The 21,875-nt window shown below is 36.5% G+C and overlaps 3 protein-coding genes and 1 pseudogene across 4 annotated transcripts; 2 read left to right on the plus strand and 2 right to left on the minus strand.

The window, feature by feature from the left end:
* Positions 1-222: 222 nt before the first annotated feature.
* On the minus strand, positions 223-2,894 carry LOC115995288 (G-type lectin S-receptor-like serine/threonine-protein kinase LECRK2). The gene has a single exon (XM_031119794.1). The coding sequence runs from the start codon at positions 2,698-2,700 to the stop codon at positions 322-324; it is 2,379 nt and encodes a 792-aa protein (XP_030975654.1). The 5' UTR covers positions 2,701-2,894; the 3' UTR covers positions 223-321.
* Positions 2,895-3,538: 644 nt separating this feature from the next.
* LOC115995289 (G-type lectin S-receptor-like serine/threonine-protein kinase LECRK4) lies at positions 3,539-6,132 on the plus strand. Its single transcript, XM_031119795.1, has one exon. It carries the CDS (start codon positions 3,638-3,640, stop codon positions 5,972-5,974), a length of 2,337 nt encoding a protein of 778 aa, XP_030975655.1. The 5' UTR covers positions 3,539-3,637; the 3' UTR covers positions 5,975-6,132.
* Positions 6,133-6,543: 411 nt separating this feature from the next.
* On the plus strand, positions 6,544-21,737 carry LOC115993828 (annotated as a pseudogene).
* On the minus strand, positions 15,838-19,222 carry LOC115993830 (G-type lectin S-receptor-like serine/threonine-protein kinase LECRK2). Of its 2 annotated transcripts, none has more exons than XM_031117806.1 (2): positions 18,480-19,222; positions 15,838-18,186 (listed from the first exon to the last, which is right to left on the minus strand). In XM_031117806.1, exons 1-2 carry the CDS (start codon positions 18,535-18,537, stop codon positions 15,932-15,934), a joined length of 2,313 nt encoding a protein of 770 aa, XP_030973666.1. In that variant the 5' UTR covers positions 18,538-19,222; the 3' UTR covers positions 15,838-15,931. The 2 variants fall into 2 exon arrangements, with proteins under 2 accessions (XP_030973666.1, XP_030973665.1); XM_031117805.1 differs by having other exon boundaries at positions 15,838-18,197.
* Positions 21,738-21,875: the final 138 nt, after the last annotated feature.

Raw genomic sequence — 21,875 nt, forward strand, 5'->3', positions numbered from 1 at the left:
GTGCAGAGTGATTTGCTTGGTTAGTTAGACTATTTTATTGATGTGTTAAATAGGGATGTAATGGATCTTTAATCAGTTAAGTGAGAAATCAAGATTTTCTTCTCAAATTGCTTTTCTTTCTATGAGTCTTTTTTTGCCTTTTGTTAATAAAAGTTTTCAATTCATCAAAAAAAAAAAAAAAAAAAGAATTACATGGTGATCTTTCAATAATTAGAGGTTCTGCAAGCAAAAGGAAAATTCTTATTAATCATGTAGCAAATTGAAGTAGTTCACAATCCAAATCAAAACTAGAAACATAAATAGAGGACAATAAAATTTATCTTAAAATATTTGTGCATCAACCAGAGGAGGAACTTCGACTTCAACAGTTCCTTCTAACATCTGAACAACCTTCTTCATTGATGGTCGAAGAGTTGGATTAGAACATATGCACCATACTCCTACCATAGCCATCCTCTCAAACCTCTTGTAATCACTCAAAAGTTCAGTGTCATTACTCACAGTGGATTCTAAGTTCCCATCTCTAACACAGCTCAAAACCCAATCTGTTAGAATTGTGTACTCGACCTCTGCTGATTCAGCAGCTGGATGCAACTCCATGTGCTTTCTACAATAGATAATCTCAAGCAACATGACCCCAAAGCTGTAAACATCCACCTTGGCTGTTACAGGTGCATTCTTGAGCCATTCTGGTGCTATATATCCCATTGTTCCTCTAACATTGGTGTTTGTTCGAGTTTGATTTGGCATCAGCAGCTTTGCTAGGCCAAAATCGGCTATCTTAGCAGTGTTATTGTTGTCAAGAAGAACATTTTGTGGCTTTATGTCGCAGTGGATGATCTGGGTTTCACACTCTTCATGCAAATATAATAAACCTCTTCCAATCCCAAGAGCAATTTGAGCTCTACTTTCCCAGCTGGGTCTTTCCTCTTCACCAAACAAGAAGTTAGATAAAGTCCCATTTTGCATTAGCTCATAAACCAAAAGCCGGTGATTATGCTCATTACAATAACCCAACAACCGCACAAGATTCCTGTGATGTGTCAAACCTATTACTTGTACTTCTGTCAAGAATTCCTTCTCACCTCTTTCAATCACTCTCTCCAACTTTTTAACAGCTACTTCAACCTCTTCATCTTCTAAGGTTAAAACCCCACTGTAGACAGTACCAAATGCACCTTGGCCTAGAATATTCTTGAAACCATTTGATGCTTCTTGCAAGTCTTGAAACGAATATGCCTTCAAGTTTATCTCTACCGGTTTTCTTTTTGGAGGTGGCTGAAGTTGAACACATATATAACGCTGAGCCCAAGGGTGTTGATAAATGCCAATGGCTGCAAAGAGCACAGCAAGTATCGAACATGACAAAAAGCTTGCCAATATAACAGCACTGGATGGAGATTCCTTTTTATCCTTACGGTCCAAATTGTCATTCTCCACAGGGACTTTTAGAAATGCCACCATATTATTAGTGGCGGGGTTGCTTCTTCTGCCATTCACCAAAGGCATTCTCTTCTTGTAACAAACATGAGATTCTCTGTAAAAAACGCCAGCCACGCAGAAACAGTCATTCATCACTTCCTCCCTGCACCCATCCTCATCTGTTTGTTCAATTTTCGCCAAATTTGCGAAATCAAAGTTTGGGAAATCAGAATCATCAAGTCTTTCAATAGTGAAATCTGAAGCCAAAGAATTTGGTGCACAAAATTCCATCACTACATTGGGGTAACATCCTTTGGAAGGAATGTTTGGATCCCTAGGTGAATAACCAGGCAAGCATGTGCAGTTGACTATTTTATTATCAGGTGAAGTGCAAAAACCAAACACCCCACAAATATTATCCACCGTGCAAGGCTCTTTAATTGCCTCCCATACAACATCCCATTGGCTGGCACCATTTCCTTTGTAGAAAGCTAACTGTTGGAAATTTCCTTTGTCGTTGATAGTTGCTCGGTGGTAGAAATCTTCAATAGGCGTGGGCGCTGCGCTTGTCATATTGTATGCCTTTGAATTTTTTTCTACATAAATGGGATACAAAAAAGCTGTGGTCTTGTTGAAAACTAGGCTCACATTGCCATTGTTAACAGTAGCAGTGTACCAGTAAGCAGGATAACTAAAATGAAACGCTTTCAGTAGAACATTCCCATCCGATTCCTGAATCTCCAACTTGAATCGGCCAATTGAGTAGTCAACTGTGTCATTGGCATTGGAATAGAGCTTCTGGCCCATAACCAAAGCTTGGCCTAGTAGAATAGTGTTTGTAGGGAAATTGAAACTCTGCCAGATGATTCCTGAGGAAGAGTTTCGCAATACAAAATTGCCATTATCTTGCATTGAAGCAGAATCTGTTGACGTGACATTGTATATGACAACTTCAGTCCCATTTGAGTGCCTCAACACTAGTTGGCCTGTGCGTGATAACTTGATAGAGGATCCTTTACCAGCTGGATCGTCTCGATTAGCTGACCAAACTAGAGTTTTCTCTGATATCTTATCAAACCAAATTCCGACAAGGTACTTGCCAGTGACAAGAGGGTAGAATCCAAAAGCAAAATCACCAGAAGGTGATTTCCATGAAGAATTGGAGCCTGCACTGATGCTGGAACCCAAGTTAATCGTACTGTTATTCATCTGAGTGCATGAGCAATGTGAGGAGAGAATGAATGTAAAAACCCAAAGAAGAATTCTAGTAACAGCCATTGTTACCAAACCAGAGAGATCAATGGGTAACAACCAAGATAGGAAGGATCTGAAAAGTAAGAAACAGGAGAAAATGCCAACTTATGTGCATATGATACACACAATTATTCTGTATATCAATGTCTCATATTGTTACCTTGCTTCAATTAGATTTCTGTCAATTTTCAATCAAACTTTGAAGTGTCTGTCTAGTAAGATATGATCTTTGAGTAGCTAGTGAGTTGGCTTGGCAAGCATGATATAAGTCTAGTGAATAGTCAAAATTTTGGACGTGGATGGTTTTGGCTTTGTGTTAGTAGTCAGGTAATCTTATTCCACAGAAAATAAAAACAAAAACAACTCACCATTTCTGTGAAGTGCGACCCAAGTGAAGCACGATTGATGGCACCATAAGAGTGGTGGGTCATCATTAGTCATGAATTGTGCGCCATCAAAGACTCTATATAGTTTGAATCTAAAGGTAACAAACAAAGTAATTAGTCTAGGGACATAGCATTTTTCAGAATTGCTAATATGATTTATTGTGCTAGGTGCATGATAAAAGTGTTGTCACAACCCAAGTGAAAATGATGTTGATTCAAGTGAAGCAAGATTGATGGCATAATAAGAGTGGTGGTGGGTCATCATTTGTCATGAATTGTGCGCCATCTAAGACTCTAAATAGTTTGAAGGTAAAGGTAACAAACAAAGTTATCAGTCTAGGGACATAGCATTTTTTAGAATTGCTGATATAATTTATTGTACTAGGTGCATGATAAAAGTGCTGTCATGACCCAAGTGAAAGTGATGTTACTCTGATTATAACAAATAATATTTTAACATAAAAAGTTGAAGAAAAAAAATATTATACCCCAGAAGACTTTGTTAGAAAGTTTTTACATAAGCTCCTCATAAAGTGATTTACATATCCTTATTTGGATTTTCACAGCACTTAACAATGGCTGTAATGATAATTGTTCTAATACTGTTTTTGAATTTCTGTGGCTTACATGCTCAAATTTCTCCCAACATAAGCTTAGGTTCTAGCTTTACTGCTGGATCCGATGCTTCATTGCGGTCCTTGTCTGGTGATTTTGCATTCGGATTCTATCCTCTCCAAAACGGCCTCTACCTTGTCGGGATTTGGTTTGATAGAATTCCAGAGAAAACACTAGTTTGGTCAGCCAACCGTAACCACCCAGCCGAAAAAGGATCATCAATCCAACTGACTAATGCCGGTGCTCTTGTGCTCACTTATGGTAATGGTAGTACTCTACAAATATATAATGGAACTGCTGCAAGTTTAGGGACCATGAAAAATGATGGCAACTTTGTCTTGAGAGAGAACAGTTCAAGAGTCCTTTGGCAGAGCTTTACTTCTTCAACAGACACACTCTTACGGGGGCAAGCTCTAGTTAAAGGCCAAAAGCTCTATTCCAAGGCGAAAGGAAGTTCAAATTACTCAACCGGGAATTTCATGCTGGAAATGCAAAGTGATGGAAACTTGGTGCTCTCTGCATATCATTTCTCTGATCCTGGTTATTGGACCACACAAACCTTTGCTGACAATGTGAGCCTAGTCTTTGATAAGAGTGCTTCCTTGTACCTTGTCAATGGTACAATGGATGAAATCTTCCCTATAACAAAGAACATTTCAAGCCAAGTCGAAGACTACTATCACCGAGCAACTGTTGAATATCATGGCAATTTCCAACAGTATATTTACCATATAAGAAATGGCAGTGGATGGAAAAGGGTGTGGAGAGTCAATAATGACACTTGCTTCGCGAATTCTATATGTGGCATAAACGGCATGTGCACTTCATCGGATAATGAAACAGTGACCTGCAGTTGCTTACCGGGCTATCTTCCGTTAGATCCAAGCGATGTGTCTGAAGGATGCTACCTGGAAAACGTGCTGAACTATTGTGCTGTCTCTTCAATGAGGAACTTTAGCATGAAGGTCATTGAGGATGCTGATTTCCCATCTGGTTCCTATGATGGAGATTTGGGTCAAGTAACAAACGTTAGTGTGGAGGGATGCAAGAAGGCTTTAATGGATGATTGTTATACCTTGGCTGCTTCCTGGGTGGATTCTAAATGTCTCAAGAAGAGGATGCCTCTGCTAAATGCAAGAAAGAGTGTTTCCACCAAAGGTAGGGTGGCATTTATCAAGGTAGCAAATAAGAAGAAGAGTGAGGAGCCAAGTCTTGCAACGAAAAGGAAGAATTTTGATACACGGGTTCTTTTGGAGATTGGCCTTATGATAAGTGCTTCTCTTGCGTTCCTGTTTGGGTTATTTGCCTTGTACTATCATCTATTGAAGAGAAAGCAGTCACCAAATGCAAAGACCATTGGGATTAACTTTCGAGAATTCACATTCCAAGAGCTGCGTGAAGCAACAAATGGATTTAGTAAGGTCCTTGGTCGTGGTGCTTCTGGAAGAGTTTACAGTGGTAGTCTAACTTTAGAGGATGCCAAGATTGATATTGCTGTGAAGGAGCTAACAAAAGCTACTGAGAAAAGTGAGAAGGAATTTAGAACAGAGCTCAAAGTTATTGGTCGTACGCATCAAAGAAATCTGGTAAGACTGCTGGGATTTTGCGTTGAGAATGATCAGCCACTTCTAGTTTATGAGCTAATGCCAAATGGAACATTGTCACATTTTCTGTTTAAGGAGGGGGAGAGACCCACTTGGCTTCAGAGGTCAGAAATGGCACTTGAAGTAGCAAGTGGCTTACATTACTTGCATGAAGAATGTGAGGCTCAGATCATACACTGTGACATCAAGCCTGATAATGTGCTACTTGATGTCAATTATACAGCAAAAATAGCAGATTTTGGGCTATCAAAGCTTTTGAATAAACAGCAAACCAGAACTGACACTAATGCTAGAGGAACATATGGATATATGGCACCAGAATGGCTAAAGGTGGCACCTATAACCGCCAAAGTGGATGTTTACAGTTTTGGTGTGATGTTACTTGAAATAATTTGTGCTAGAAGGCACATAGAACGGAGCCGGGTTGAAGAGGAGAGTGACAAGGATGATCTACTTCTTTCAAATTGGGTTCTAAGTTGTGTGATTTCAGGGAAGCTGGAGATGGTGGTGGGACATGAACCTGAAGTATTGAGTGATTTCAAAAGGTTTGAGCGAATGGCCTTGGTGGGATTATGGTGCATTAATCCGGATCCGATTCTCAGGCCCTCTATGAAGAAAGTGACACAAATGCTGGAAGGAACAATGGAAGTTGGGATCCCACCTCAGGTCTATGATTATGTTTCAAACAATTAAAGTAGTTTTTTTGGTTTTTGGCCTGCATTAGTTATTGGTTAGCTGATTGTATGTATTTGGCTTCCACATGTATTTTAGGCCAAGCTTACTATGAGCCAGCTTTGTATGACAGTTTATATTATATGAATAAAAATGAGGTAAGGTGGTTGATTATATGACATGACAAGACGAGAATTACTGAATTTTAAATTTAGGATAAGGTGGTTGATTCGAATTCAATATGGTTCCCAGAGAGCCAAGAGTTGTAAAGAGGAGCATGTTAACAATCATGCCCCTAGTTTCACTATTAAAGCAAAAGCAGAGCAAATGATTATTCTTGCTCTCATTGCAAGAAAAGGACTTGGAAAATTCAAGTGACTGTGCATCTCGTGCTTACTGATGAAGTCTAAGAAATTGAATATTGCAACGTACGGACCACGGTAGCCTTTATTCAAAGTTAAATGCAGCCATTATGTAAGAGAGGTGGTACAATAAATTATAATATGTCTTACTATATAGTCCCAAATGGTGGGTTGCCTGCTAGCACCAAAACTTAACCAATTCTTCTTTGAATTCATTAAGCAGTATCCATGAAAATTCCATTCCTTGTTCTGTCTTTTGTCCTACAATGTTGCTTCGGGTGTAGTCTTTTTCACCCTCTAGACCCTCTCAACCCTACAGAAATTGACCAAATAAGGCACATAATTGAAAAGTTTCACCTTGGCTCTCTTCCTAACCTAACCTTTCATTTTCTTGATGTTGAAGAACCAGATAAACAAGATGTCCTAAAGTGGCTTTCTTATAAAGAAATCAAGCCTAATCGTCAAGCCAAGGTTGTCATTCGAGCAAGAGGTGAGACCTATGAACTCATTGTAGACTTAACCATTGGCTCAATCATATCTAACCAAGTCTATAGTGGTTATGGCTATCCTCCTCTCACTTTTAGTGAGCTTTTTCAAGCTAGCAAATTGCCTTTGAAGTATCCAAAATTCAAGAAGTCAATTCTAAGAAGGGGCTTGAATTTAGCTAAAGTTTCTTGTGTACCCTTTACAATAGGTTGGTTTGGTGAACGTGTTACAAAAAGAACTCTCAAAGTCTCATGCTTTTATTGTGGAGGGTCGGTTAACATGTTTGCAAGGCCTATTCAAGGAATAAGTGTACTAGTTGATGTTGATTCAATGAAGATTACAATGTACACTGATAGACTTAGAGCACCTGTGCCTAAAGCCGAGGGTACTGATTTTCATTCACCAAAAGGGAAGCATAATTCTACTACTTGTAACATAACAAATGGTGGGTTCACAATTGAGGGCCAAAATGTTAAATGGGGTAATTGGAATTTCCATGTGGGATTCAATGCTCGGGCAGGTGTTATCATATCAACAGCTTCAATATTTGATGACAGGAAAAGAAAGTTTAGGTGTGTGTTGTATAGAGGACATGTATCTGAGACATTTGTTCCATATATGGATCCTACAAGTGAATGGTATTATAGGACGTTCATGGACATTGGTGAATTTGGGTTTGGGCATACAGCTGATACTCTACAGCCATTTTATGATTGCCCAGGGAATGCTGCATTTATAGATGGGTATATGGTTGGGGTAGATGGACAAGCACAAAAGGTACCAAGGGCTATTTGCATTTTTGAGCGGTATGCTGGTGATGTAGCTTGGAGACATACAGAAATTATTGTTCCAGGCAAAGTGGTAAGTCTAGCTGTGTTTATGAATGGTTTATTTATGGTTCTTGTTTTGGTTTTTTATTTTTTAAATTTTGGTAAATTTACTTTTGTTCCTTAAATTTTGGGGTAATTTCGATTTTGTTCTCTAAAATTTCAAATTGGGGAACAATTTGGTCTGTCTTTTTATTTTTGTTTGTTTACGTGACACCTCATATTTTAGGAACAAATCAAACCAACGACATATTTAAAGGACTAATGCTAGGCTATAGACAAGTTGAGCCGCGTCCAATATTAAAAGTTCATGATTATCATTTAATTTTATTTCAAACATGAGTTGAATTTGAGTTCATTGCTAAATTAGAATACATGTTTAAGTATAGTTTACTGTTGAATAAGCTCAAACTACAAGCTTGTTCATAAGCTACTTGATTAACTTATTCTTTTCTCAATACATAGTAACCACTACAACTAAAATTGTTTACCCATTCACAAATATATGCTCATAATTATTAACTAATTTATATTTCAAATTAGAATATATAGGTTAATTAAATAGAACAATTTTCATTTATGAACTTATAAAATTAAATTCAGCAACATTTTATTTTTTAAAATTACACCATTCAATAAATTAGAAATAATAATTTGATATCTTATGAACTTTTTTTTTTTTGTTGAGAATCTGATATCTTATGAACTTAATTAGTTACAAACTCACACAATTCAATATTTAGTCTATATAAGTATATTTTAAACATTTATACATATAAATATATAACATAATATAACTTTAATTAAGTTTGCATTACTTATACTCATGAGCTTTGCTTGTTTAATATTATTAAGCTTAAACATTATTATTATTATTAAGCTTGGTTTGTTTAATATTTGAGCTTAAACTTAGACTTGAGTTTGACTCATTTGCTAAATAAATGATTTTTTTTTTCCCTTCCAAGCTAAGCTTGAGTTGTTCATAAGCATTTGCAACCCTAACTAAAATTGAACCAACCCCATATTTAGGGGGTACCAAAACCAAACTTTTCCCAATTCAAGTGACGGAAATTTTCCCTTTCTAAAGTCTTAAAATCAAATTAAAAAAAAAAAAAATCAAAATCAAACTTATCCCAAACTTAAGGGACCAAAAGTATAATTTACCCTTTAATTTATGTTCATGTAATGTTAAAGTAAAGTGGTTGGTCTTTCAGATAAGAAGTGGGGAGCCAGAAATTACTTTGGTGGTTAGAATGGTGGCTACAGTGGGTAATTATGATTATATTCTTGATTGGGAATTCAAACAAAGTGGCACCATCAAAGTTGGGGTAAGATTCATCTTTTTCATTCTACAAAAAATTTCTTTCATTTCATAATCGGTGATTAGGTGAACATTACCTCTTGTGAAGAGTAAAATAAATTAGCAACCACCGTAAATTAGCAACAGAAATAGATGTTGGTAATAACCAATGGAGGAATGAAATGTCTATAATATTTTTACAACAAATCCTAAGTGACAGGTTGTTACTGGTTGTTATTGTTGGGGCAAAAAAGTAATTTTAGTGTTAGGTTCAAATTTGATTCAATAACAACTATTGTTATTGTTGGGGCAAAAAAGTAATTTTAGTGTTAGGTTCAAATTTGATTCAATAACAACTAACCATTTATGATTTGTTGTAAAAATATTGTGGATGTAGCACTTCTCCTATCAGTGATCACCCATTATATTTGTTCTTCGAAACACAATTTTTTTCATGTATACACAGCCCAAAGCCCACCTCGTGGACCATATGAAATTAGGCCTAGGTTTTTGGGGTCAGATGGGTTGGACTGAGCTTGGGCTGGCACATTGATTTTCAAGTTGGGCATCAATTCCAGTAGTAAAGAGCTCTTTTTTTTTTTTTTTTTTGAGGAACCAATTCCAAGGTACTTGAAAACCCAACCAAAGGTTCTAATATAGTTTCTTTTTCACTTCGTTTGTTAACTTTAATTTGTTTTCAATCTAGTCATTACGTCTAGTTTTGTCCAATCTCACTATTAAATTTTTTTTTTTTCCTTACGTCTAGTTTTGTCCAATCTCACTATTAATTTTTTTTTTTTTTCCTTTCCAAAACAATGTTATTTTGGTGGATTTTTTTGACTGAAAAAGGTAATATCGGTATTGTTTTTTCCTTAAGTGTCCTTTTATGGTTAACTTTATAATTTAAGTCAATTTATTTTTTCTTTAAGTGTCCTTTTATGGTTAACTTTATAATTTAAGTCAATTTATTTTTTCTTAGATAGAACTTTTAAATCTCTCTCTCTCTCTCTCTCTCTCTCTCTCTCTCTCTCTCTCTCTCTCTCTCTCTCTCTCTCTCTCTCTCTCTCTCTCTCTCTCTCTCTCTCTCTCATATATATATATATATATATGGCATTTGTTACTATGTGAAAATGATAGTGGTGGTTTTTTACGTAGAAACTTGAAATAAGTTGTACAAGGGGTACTTTTTTTGTCTAACAAAACAAAATGACAAATATGACCTCCAATTTTTTTTAACAAGCCGGATCTAACAAAACAAAATAACCAATGTTGTCCTCCAATTTTGTCAGATGCTTTTCACTTGTTTCCATAAAAATCATTGTTGTCTTGTGAAAAAGTAAAACAAAACTAATAAAGTATTCCTTTATATGTACGGTTAGTGTGTGTTCTAAGGACACATATTAACCGGACCCTATGTGTGTATATATATATATATATATATATATATATATTTTGTTTAGTGAAATTATATTTATTTTTATCTCATCAAAATAAATAATATCAACCACACTTACAAATATTATATTTTCCTTCTATTTTTTTCTAGGTGGATTTAACAGGTATACTAATGATAAAGGCTACGCTATACACAAATACTGACCAAATAATGGAAAACGAGTATGGACCCTTAGTAGCAGAAAACACCATTGCTGTACACCACGACCACTTACTCACATACTATCTTGACCTTGATGTTGATGATAACGATAACTCCTTCGTCAAAGCCAACTTAGAAACGATAAGAGTATCAAACCAAAACATGCACACTACTTCACCAAGAAAAAGTTATTGGATAGTAGTTAAACAAACTGCCAAAACTGAAGTAGAGGCTAGGATCCAGCTTGGCTTGGAGCCAAGTAAACTTTTAGTAGTGAATCCAAACAAGAAGACAAGGCTTGGGAATCACGTGGTTACCGGCTGATTACTGGACAACCGGTTAATTCGCTTTTATCTAATGATGATTACCCCCAGATTAGAGCTGCTTATACAAAGTATCAAGTATGGGTGATTGCCTATAATAAGTCAGAGCGGTGGCCTGGAGGGTTCTATGCTGACCATAGCCGAGGAGATGATGGCTTAGCCATTTGGAGCCAAAGGTGAAGTATGGTTTTTATAGTATTATGATATAAAATCAAATTTTCAAAGAAAAAATCATTTTAAAGAAGAGTATAAGTTTTGGTTGATGGTAGAATTGGGCAATACTATTGCACCACAAAGACTCTCGAAAGTTTTGAACTAATTATAAGTTATAGTGAGATGAATGTTATGTGTTTAAATTCTATTGGGAAAAAAAAAAAAAAATTTTCTATACACTATTTTGATCCTTTGCTTCAAAAATATTTAGCCCAGCTCTAGTAATTTACTGCTAAGCTTCGTGGAATTGAGTTATGAAATTTAACATTCTTGATTGGTGATACAGCCAAGTGACACTAGTTCAATTACAAGTTTACAACCTCATAAATAAAAAAGAAAAATCTTTCAATTTGTCATGATATAGATCCACCATGCATAAATCTCATCTGTTTACAATAAATGGCATGTGTATGGTATGTGCAAGAATAGAGCAATTGACAACAAAGATATAGTTCTATGGTACACAGTTGGGTTTCACCATGTTCCATGCCAAGAAGATTTCCCAGTGATGCCAAGTTGCCAACACTACATGGTGGATTCGAGCTTCGACCGGCAAATTATTTCGAAAGCAACCCATTACTCAAACAGGAATGATCTAAATTAAAACTTGTTAATATAACCAAGTCGAATGGAATTCCTTCATAGTAGTTAGAAATTCTTTGTAAAAATATATTTATATGAATTTCAATTTTATTTATGGATGATCTTTGTGTTTGTGTGTGTGTTTTGGTGAATGGATAGGGTTTTGAAATGAATTCCCTTAAAAAAATAACGACATAATGATATATGTCATTGTATTGCTAGGATTATTATATGGGTAGCACCAATTTTTAGAAAAAATGAATTCCTTCTTCACCAAATTCAAAGAGAAATTAGCCAAGGAACTATGACTGAATATAAGCTTGAAGTTTCCATCAAGGGAACTTCTTCGTGGAAGTTTCATGTCTTTCATATTAACTAGGACTAGAGACAAAGACAAGACTTTGAATTTAAGGGGCGACTTTGACCTCTAGTTCGGTGGCTTCTTAGTTGTTGAGGTGTTTTTTATTTTTTCTTTGGTTGAGATTTTGATGTGTGCATATACTGGGTAAAGACAAAATTATTCTGTTTAAAACTTTTTAAAAGGCCAGTTTTTTGTTTAAGTAAAATTGGTTAATTGGACTTTTTTTAAATTTTTTTTCTAGTTTTGCTATTGGTGAATTTTGTTGTTGCACAAATGTTTTTGGGCTAGTATATGTTGTTTTAGAATTTAGATTTACAAATTTTTTAATGGCCTTTAAAATGAGGAAAATACTAGAGGTACATTGGTGATATAATGAGTAATTATTGATAAGTAAAAAATTAATATAAATAATATGCCCAATTATGAACCAATAAGAATTTGTGTGTCAACAATTTGTAAAAATATTGTAAATAAGTTTGTAATTGTAACGTTACTTTAAAAAGAATTAATGATATTGTTAAGGGGGGCAAAATGTAATTTTATAGAACAAATTGCTAAAATTAATGCATATATATATCTTCTTCTTCTTCTTCTTCTTTTTTTTATTTTTTATTATTATTTAAATTTAGGGGGCCATTGTCCCATGGTCAATGTATGCCTCCATCCTTGACTAGGACTCTAAAAGTCCAAATAGGCAAGGCTAAAATTATGTTAAATGTCTCATCTCTCCGAAATTGTTACAATTCAATTCAAATTTGTTATCGTAAGACGCAACATTTATCATTACAATAACAAATTTGAATTGAATTGTAACAATTTTGGAGAGATGAGACATTAACATAATTTTAGCCTTGCTTATTTGGACTTTTAGAGTCCTAGTTAGGGGTGGAGGCATACATTGACCATGGGGGCAATGGCCCCCCTAAATTTAAAAAAGAAAAAAGAAAAGAAGAAGAAGATATAAATATATATATATATATATATATGTAGGGACACGATTTTTAACGATCCAAGGATGGGCTCGTATGTAAAGGGGTCCGAACAATACGATTTGTAGAGAGTGGGCTTGGAAAGGCTGGACCTTGGTTGCTGGGCGACGGTTCGGTTGGGATTCTCATGGAAGCCCATACGAAGGTGGGTTTGGCCTGTGTGGCTAAGCCTTACACGAATGCGGTGTTAAGATCTATCTCCTCGGAATTAGTCCGAAGAGCGTCTCATCCTCACCATCCTCCTTTTTTATGAGTTCATTCTCCCCTCTTTTTCTGATTCCTGGGCCGCGCCCCCTCTTTTTTATGCAACGAGCTTCCCTTTTATACTAGTATTTCCTTCCCATTCTTCATCTATGTGTCCGTTTCTCCTTGTTCGGGGTGGTTACTCGTCTTGTCAATCCTCACATCAGAGTGGTTGGGAAAAGCTGGACAGCATAATATCAGTATGGGTTTGTCAGGCGATGGGCTCCACATTAAGGCGTTGGCAGCCTTCTCCCTTGTGCTTATCTTGTACTGAATTTGTCCTTTTCTTCAGGCCTTTCTGTAAGATGTTGGGTGTAAAGTCGTCCTCGGCCGCATCCTTGGACCTTCGAGGAGCTTTCATTGCGCGTCCTTAGCAGTAAGGCTCCTTGGCCTGGGCTTGGGCTTCTAATACAAAGTGGGCTGGGACCTCAGATTTCGGGCCCCACAATATATATATGCATTAATTTTGGCAATTTTGTTCTATAAAATTATATTTTGCCCCCCTTAACACTATAATTGATTCTTTTTAGATTAACGTTACAGTTACAAACTTATTTACAATATTTTTACAAACTGTTGATGCACAAGTTTTTATTGGTTCACATTTGGGCATATCATTTATATTACTTTTTTATTTATCAATAAACACTCATTATATCAGTAATATACCTCTCGCATTTTCCTCATTTTAAAGGTCATTAAAAAAATTCATAAATCTAAATTCTAAAACAACATATACTAGTCCAAAAACATTTGTGTAACAACAAAAATCACCAAAAAAAAAAAAAAAAATTAAGTCCAATTAATCAATTTTACTCAAATAAACAACTGGCCTTGAAAAAGGTTTTAAATAAAATAATTTTGTTTTTACCATTGTTAACGAGTACCCTTAAGGTACTAGTTAATAATTCATTCTAGGAAAGTTTTAATATCACTTTTATGAGAAATGAAAAAGTTGTCAAAACATTAATTATTTTTTTTTTCCCCATAAAAATTTTCTTTAATTGGATTCTTAACCTGTACTCTAAGGGCACTCGTTAGCATTCCCCTATTTATAATAGTAAAAAATGTTGTCACTCATATACCAATCACATGTGCCGGCTATTAACAACTTAGAACGGTCAAGAGGTCCTTTTCTTTCCAATTACAGATACGTACATTAATCAGAACTCCAAAGTCAAAAGTGCAAATAGGTCCATGGACTTTTGTATGAATCTGACAAACAATACCTAGAATTCATGGTCCAAAGAAAATAATGGATTTCACTCTGAACATATTTCATATTTTATCAGCAGACTGTGCATGGCGTGGTTAGAAGCCAATGCAATGAATGTGTGATAGATAGGCTGACATGTTGTTATCGTTGCTGTTGTTATCATAGCAACAATGTTGATTCCATGCATCTATCATTTAAATCTTGGCAAATTTACACGATTTGATATATTAGTCATAAATTAGCGTTGAAGGGTATGGCATTTTTGTCTCAGAAATGCCCCACTTATTTTTTATCATAGACTCTTACGGGACACGTTTCAGGCGATCCTTTTTTGCACTTAAAAGGTCATAAGAAAAAAATCATTTACTACCCGATTAATTATAACCTTTGAGATTTTCATGGGTTGGTGGTCCATGGAATTTGAAATTTGAATAGGATTGTTGTAGAAAATTCAAGGCCATTGATTAATTTCATTTACGCCATGACATTTTGGATATGTATAGACACACAAAACAATTAAATAATAGTTACAATAACATAAAAGAGGATTTAAACCTTACTTCTTTCTTCTCATAAAAGAGAGCAATCAGTGTCACTATATTACAATAACAAGTTTCTCTTCTCCAAGATGTTAGTTTTAGAAAAATATAGGGACACAAAAAAAAAGTCCACAACTTTTAATACAATTCGCCACATGGTGATCTGTAAGCGGTGAAGGTAAAATGGTAGGTCCACACCTCTACCACTTACAAAAAGCCACATGATGAGTTGTGACAAAATTTGTAAGCTTTTTTTTTTTGGTGTTCCTAGCTTCCTTTTTTATGGGAAAAAAGAAAAGAAAATTACATTCAATTTAATGGGAGAGACTAAGGTATTACATTCAATTTAATGGGAGAGACTAAGGTATCAACCAAACTATGAGGCCCGATGGTACATCAAGGAGGAACTCTTGAACATCTAAACAATGAAGAAGTTATCCTTTATGGGCGAGTTTGGCATTAGCTTTAAGATTTAACTTTTAGCTTTTATGTACAGTTTTTAAAAAAGCCTTACTTTTTCCTACTTTTTCTTACTTTTTAAAAAAATTTCAAAATACAAGTATACTTTAGCACACTTTCAGTAAAAAGTTGGATAAACTGTTTTCAAATAAACCCTATATATATTTCATTTGGCTTTCGCTTTCTAAAGTATTGTCCAGAATGATTTTGCTTCTGCCTTCTAATGATCTTTTATGGAACTAATGGAAGCCATGGCTTAACACATACAATGTGCACGCTTGTTTGACAGTAACATGGTGATCTCTAAATAATAAGAGGCTCTTTTAGCGAAAAAGAAGAAGAAGAAGAAGAAAGTTTTATTAAGTATAAACCATGGTCATAAAAATAAAAAATAAAAAAAGTATAAACCATGCTGCAAATTGAAGTAGTTCACAAGCTAAATCGAAACTGGAAACATAAACAGAGGGTGGTAAAACTTCTCTTAAAACATTTGTGCATCATTCAGAGGGGGAACATCAACTTCAACAGTTCCTTCTAACATCTGAACAACCTTCTTCATAGATGGCCGTAGAGTTGGATTAGAACATATGCACCATACTCCAACCATAACCATCCTCTCAAACCTTTTGTAATCACTCAAAAGTTCAAAATCATGACTTACAGTGGTTTCTAAGTTCCCAGCTCTCAGACAGCTCAAAATCCAATCTGTTAGAATTGTGTACTCAACCTCCATTGATTCATCACCTGGATGCAACTCCATATGCTTTCTACAAAAGATAATCTCAAGCAACATGACCCCAAAGCTGTAAACATCCACCTTGGTCGTTACTGGTGCATTTTTTAGCCATTCTGGTGCTATATATCCCATAGTTCCTCTTACATTGGTGTTTGTTCGAGTTTGATCCTTCATCAGTAGCTTTGCTAGGCCAAAATCTGCTATCTTAGCAGTGTAATTGTTGTCAAGAAGAACATTTTGTGGCTTTATGTCACAATGAATGATCTGGGTATCACACTCTTCATGCAAATATAACAAGCCTCTTGCAATCCCAAGAGCAATTTCAGCTCTACTTTCCCAGCTGGGTCTTTCCCCTTCCCCAAATAGGAAGTTGGATAAAGTCCCATTCTTCATTAGCTCATAAACCAGAAGCCGGTGATTTTGCTCATTACAGTAGCCCAATAACCGCACAAGATTCTTGTGATGGGTCAAAGCTATTACTTGTACTTCTGTCAGGAATTCCTTCTCACCTCGTTCAATCACCTTCTCCAACTTTTTAACAGCTACCTCAACCTCTTCATCTTCTATGGTTAGAAACCCACTGTAAACAGTACCAAATGCTCCTTGGCCTAATATATTCTCAAATCCATTTGTTGCTCCTTGCAAATCTTGGAATGAAAATGCCTTCAAGTTTAGCTCCATTGGCTTCCGTTTTGGAGGTGGCTGAACACGTATATAACGCTGACCCAGAGGGTGATGATAAATGGCAATGGCTGCAAACAGCACAGCAAGTACCGAGCATGACAAAAAGCTTGCTAGCAGAACAGCACTGGATGGAGATTCCTTTTTATCCTTACGGCTCCAACTGTTTTCTTTCACAGGGACTTTTAGAAATGTCACCATATTATTAGTGGCAGGGTTGCTTCTTCTTCCATTCACCAAAGGCATTCTCTTCTTGTAACAAACATTTGTAGCGCCGTTAAAAACACCAGCCACACAGAAACAGTCATCCATCACTTCCTTCCTGCAACCATCTTCATCTGTTTGTTCAATTTTCGCCAAATTTGCAAAATCAAAGTTTGGGAAATCAGAATCATCAAGTCTTTCAATAGTGAAATCTGAAGCCAAAGAATTTGGTGCACAAAAATCCATCACTACATTGGGGTAACATCCTTTGGAAGGAATGTTTGGATCCCAAGGTGAACAACCAGGCAAACATGTGCAGTTGACTATTTTATTATCAGGTGAAGTGCAAAAGCCAAAAACCCCACAAATATCATACACAGTGCAAGGCTGGCTAATTGCCTCCCATACAACATCCCATTGGCTGGCACCATTTCCTTTATAGAAAGCTAGCTGTTGGAAATTTCCTTTGTCATTGATAGTTGCTCGGTGGTAGTAATCACTAATAGGAGTGGGCACCGTACTCGTCATATTAAATGTGGTTGAATTGTCTTCCACAGAAATAACAAACATGAAAGCTGTGGTCTGGTTGAAAACTAGGCTCACATTGCCTTTAGTAGCAGTGTACCAGTAAGCAGGATCACTAAAACGAAAAGCATAGAGTAGAACATTCCCATCCATTTCCTGAATCTCTAATGCATATCGGCCAGTCGAGTAGTCAACTGTGTCATTTGCATTGGAATAGAGCTTCTGGCCCATCACCAAAGCTTGTCCTAATAAAATAGTGTCCGTGGGGAAATGGAAACTCTCCCAGATACTTCCCGACGAAAGGTTTTGCAATACAAAATTGCCATCATCTGTCATTGAAGCTGAATTTGTAGATGTGCCATTGTATATGAAAAGTTCAGTCCCATTTGAGTGTGTGAGCACTAGTTGGCCAGTGAGTGATAACTTGATGGAGGATCCTTTGCCAGCTGGATCATCACGATTTGCTGACCAAACCAGAGTTTTCTCTGAGATCTTATCAAACCAAATTCCAACAAGGTATTTGCCGGTGAAAAGAGGGTAGAACCCAAAAGCAAAATCACCAGAAGGTGATTTCCATGAAGAATTGGATCCTGCAATGATGCTAGAACCCAAGTCAATTGTATTGTTATTCATCTGAGCGCAAGAAAAAAGTGAAGAGAGAATGAATGTAAAAATCCAAAGAAGAATTCTAGTAACAGACATTTTTACTAAATGAGAGAGATCAATGGGAAACAACTAAGAGAGGAAGGATTTGAAGAAGCTGGAGAAAATGCAAACTAATGTACATATGCATTATTTACATATTCACAAAAAAATAATATGTTAAGCAGTGTCTCAGATTTGTTATTGTCAATTTGATTGCAGTCAAATTTTCAAATCAAACCTTTGAAGTGTCTTGCTAGTAGGACATGACCCGAGCAGCCAGTGAGTTGTTTTGGCATGGCAAAATTCTAGTGTACAGTCAAAATTTTGGACAGGCATGGTTTTAACTGTGTTAGTAGTCAAATCATCTTTTTCATTTGAAAAAACAACCCACCTTATCTATGAAGTGTGGCCACAGTAGAGCACAATTCATGGCATCATAAGAGTTGTGGTGGGTCATCAGCAGCGTATTTGGGTGTGTGTATATATATTTGATAAATAATCAGCAGCAGTTTAAATCAATAGTGGTGGTGTGGGGTAGACGGCTTGAAAATTCAAAGTGAGATGCTTCTAGGAACCACGGGAGTGACGTGCTTGCCTAGTAAAACATGAGAAGTGACGGACACATATCATATCATGAATTGCCTACTGATATGATATGTTGTAATTAGTGCATAATAAAAGTTGTGTCAGTGATGGACCTAAGTGACATTAATGCTACTCCAATTATAAAAGGCCATGTCTACAACCTAAAAAAAAGGGAAAAGAAAAGCAGTGAAAAATTAACATGTTTTATACCCCAGAAAGCTCTGTCAGAAAATTGTTATGAAAGCTCCTTATAAAGTGATTTTTATATCCTTATCTGGATTCTCAAAGCACTTAACAATGGTTATAAGGATAATCATTCCTTGTGTTCTAATATTATTTTTGAATTTCTATGGCCTACATGCCCAGATTTCTCCCAACATAAGCTTAGGTTCCAGCATCACTGCTGGATCCAATGCTTCTTTGCGGTCCCTCTCCGGTGATTTTGCATTTGGATTCTATGCTCTCCAAAGCAGTCTCTACCTTGTTGGGGTCTGGTTTGACAGAATTCCAGAGAAAACACTAGTGTGGTCAGCCAACCGTGACCACCCGGTAGAACCTGGGTCATCGATCCAACTGACTAATGCTGGAGAGCTTGTGCTCGCATATGTTAATGGTAGTAATCTACAAATATATAGTGGAGCTGCAGCAAGTTTAGGCACCATGGAAAACAATGGAGACTTTGTCTTGAGAGATAACAGTTCAAGAATCCTTTGGCAGAGCTTTGATTCACCAACTGACACACTCTTACAGGGGCAATTTCTAGTTGAAGGCCAAATGCTCTATTCCAATGCAAAAGGAATTTCAAATTACTCAACTGGGGAATTCAAGCTGGAAATGCAGACCGATGGAAATCTGGTGCTCTCTGCCTACCATTACTCTGATCCTGGTTATTGGACCACACAAACCTTTGCAGACAATGTGAGCCTAAAATTTGATCATAATGCTTCCATGTACCTTGTCAATGGCATTAGTGATGTCATTTACTCTATAACAATGAGCACTGCAAGCCCAGTTGAAGACTACTACCACCGAGCAACAGTTGAATATCATGGCAATTTCCAACAGTATATTTACCATAAAAGAAATGGCAGTGGATGGAAAAGGGTGTGGAGAGCTGGTAATGACCCTTGCTTCGTGACTTCCATATGTGGCATAAACGGCATGTGCACTTCATCGGATAATGAAACGGTGAGCTGTAGTTGCTTACCAGGCTATATCCCGTTAGATCCAAGTGATGTGTCTAAAGGATGCTACCAGGAAAACGTAGTGAATTACTGCACTGACCTTTCAATGAGGAACTTTAGCATGATGGTAATTGAGGATGCTGATTTCCCACCTGATGCCTATGAGGGAGACTTGGGTCAAGTGAGAGATGTAAATGTGGAGGGATGCAAGAAGGCTGTAATGGATGACTGTTATACCTGGGCTGCTTCATGGGTGGATTCTAGATGTCTCAAGAAGAGGATGCCTCTGCTAAATGCAAGAAAAAGTGCTTCCACCAAAGGTAGTGTGGCATTTATCAAGGTACCGAATAAGAAGAGTGAGCCAGGTCTTCCAACAAAAAGGAAGAATTTTAATACACGGGTTCTATTGGCGATTGGCCTTATAATTAGTGCTGCTTTTGCTTTGTTGTTTGGAGCACTTGCCTTGTACTATCATCCTGCAATTCGAAATGTATTGAAGAGAAAGAAGCCACCAAATGCAAAGACCATTGGAATTAACTTTCGAGAATTCACATTCCAAGAGCTGCATAAAGCGACAAATGGGTTTACTAATATCCTTGGTCGAGGTGCTTCTGGAAGAGTTTACAGTGGAAGTCTAACTTTAGAGGATATGAAGATTGATATCGCAGTTAAGGAGCTAAAGAAAGGCACTGAGAAAAGTGAGAAGGAATTCACTACAGAGCTCAAAGTTATTGGTCGTACGCATCACAGGAATTTGGTAAGACTGTTGGGATTTTGCGTTGAGAATGATCAGAGACTTTTAGTTTATGAGCTAATGCCCAATGGAACATTGTCACAATTTCTGTTTAAGGAGGGAGAGAGACCCACTTGGCTTCAAAGGTCAGATATGGCGCTTGAAATAGCAAGAGGCTTACATTACTTGCATGAAGAATGTGAGGCTCAGATTATACATTGTGACATCAAGCCTGAGAATGTGCTACTTGATGTCAATTATACTGCAAAGATAGCAGATTTTGGGCTATCTAAACTTTTGGACAAACAACAAACTAGAACTGACACTAATGTTAGAGGAACAATCGGATATATGGCACCAGAATGGCTAAGGATGGCACCTATAACCTCCAAAGTGGATGTTTACAGTTTTGGTGTAATTTTACTTGAAATAATTTGTGGAAGAAGGCACATAGAACCAAGCCGGGTTGAGGAGGAGAGTGAAAAGGATGATCTAATTCTTTCAAATTGGGTTTTAAGCTGTGTGATTTCAGGGAAGTTAGAGATGGTGGTGGGTCATGATCCAGAAGTATTGAGTGATTTCAAAAGGTTTGAGCGAATGGCCTTGGTGGGATTATGGTGCATTCATCCTGATCCGATTCTCAGGCCCTCTATGAAGAAAGTGACACAAATGTTGGAAGGAACAATGGAAGTTGGGATCCCACCACAGGTCAATGATTATGTTTAAGACAATTGAACTTACTAGTTTGTTGATTGTTTGTATTTGGGTTCCACATGTATTTTAGGCCAAGCTTACGATGAGCCTGCTTTCTATGCTAGTTAATATAGTATGATTAAATATGAGATGATAATATGAAATAAGAAGAGATATATTTACCTGGGGGTGAGTGGGCCCATACGTTAGCCCATCTTGTTTGCAATTGACTTGGACTTTAAAGCCCATGTCATATGTTGTGTATAATTGCATACTGGGGTCTATTACTCAAATTTTCATTGATAGATTTCATATTAAGATTTAACTAATAAATTAAGTTTTAACTTAGTGTTTTTTTTTTTTTTTTGCCAGGTTTAACTTAGTGTTTTAGCTTTTGGATAAATGATATTTGGAATTTCTTTTTCTGTTGTAGATATTT

This window comes from Quercus lobata, chromosome 6 (genome assembly GCF_001633185.2).
Source record: "Quercus lobata isolate SW786 chromosome 6, ValleyOak3.0 Primary Assembly, whole genome shotgun sequence".
NCBI lineage: Eukaryota > Viridiplantae > Streptophyta > Magnoliopsida > Fagales > Fagaceae > Quercus > Quercus lobata.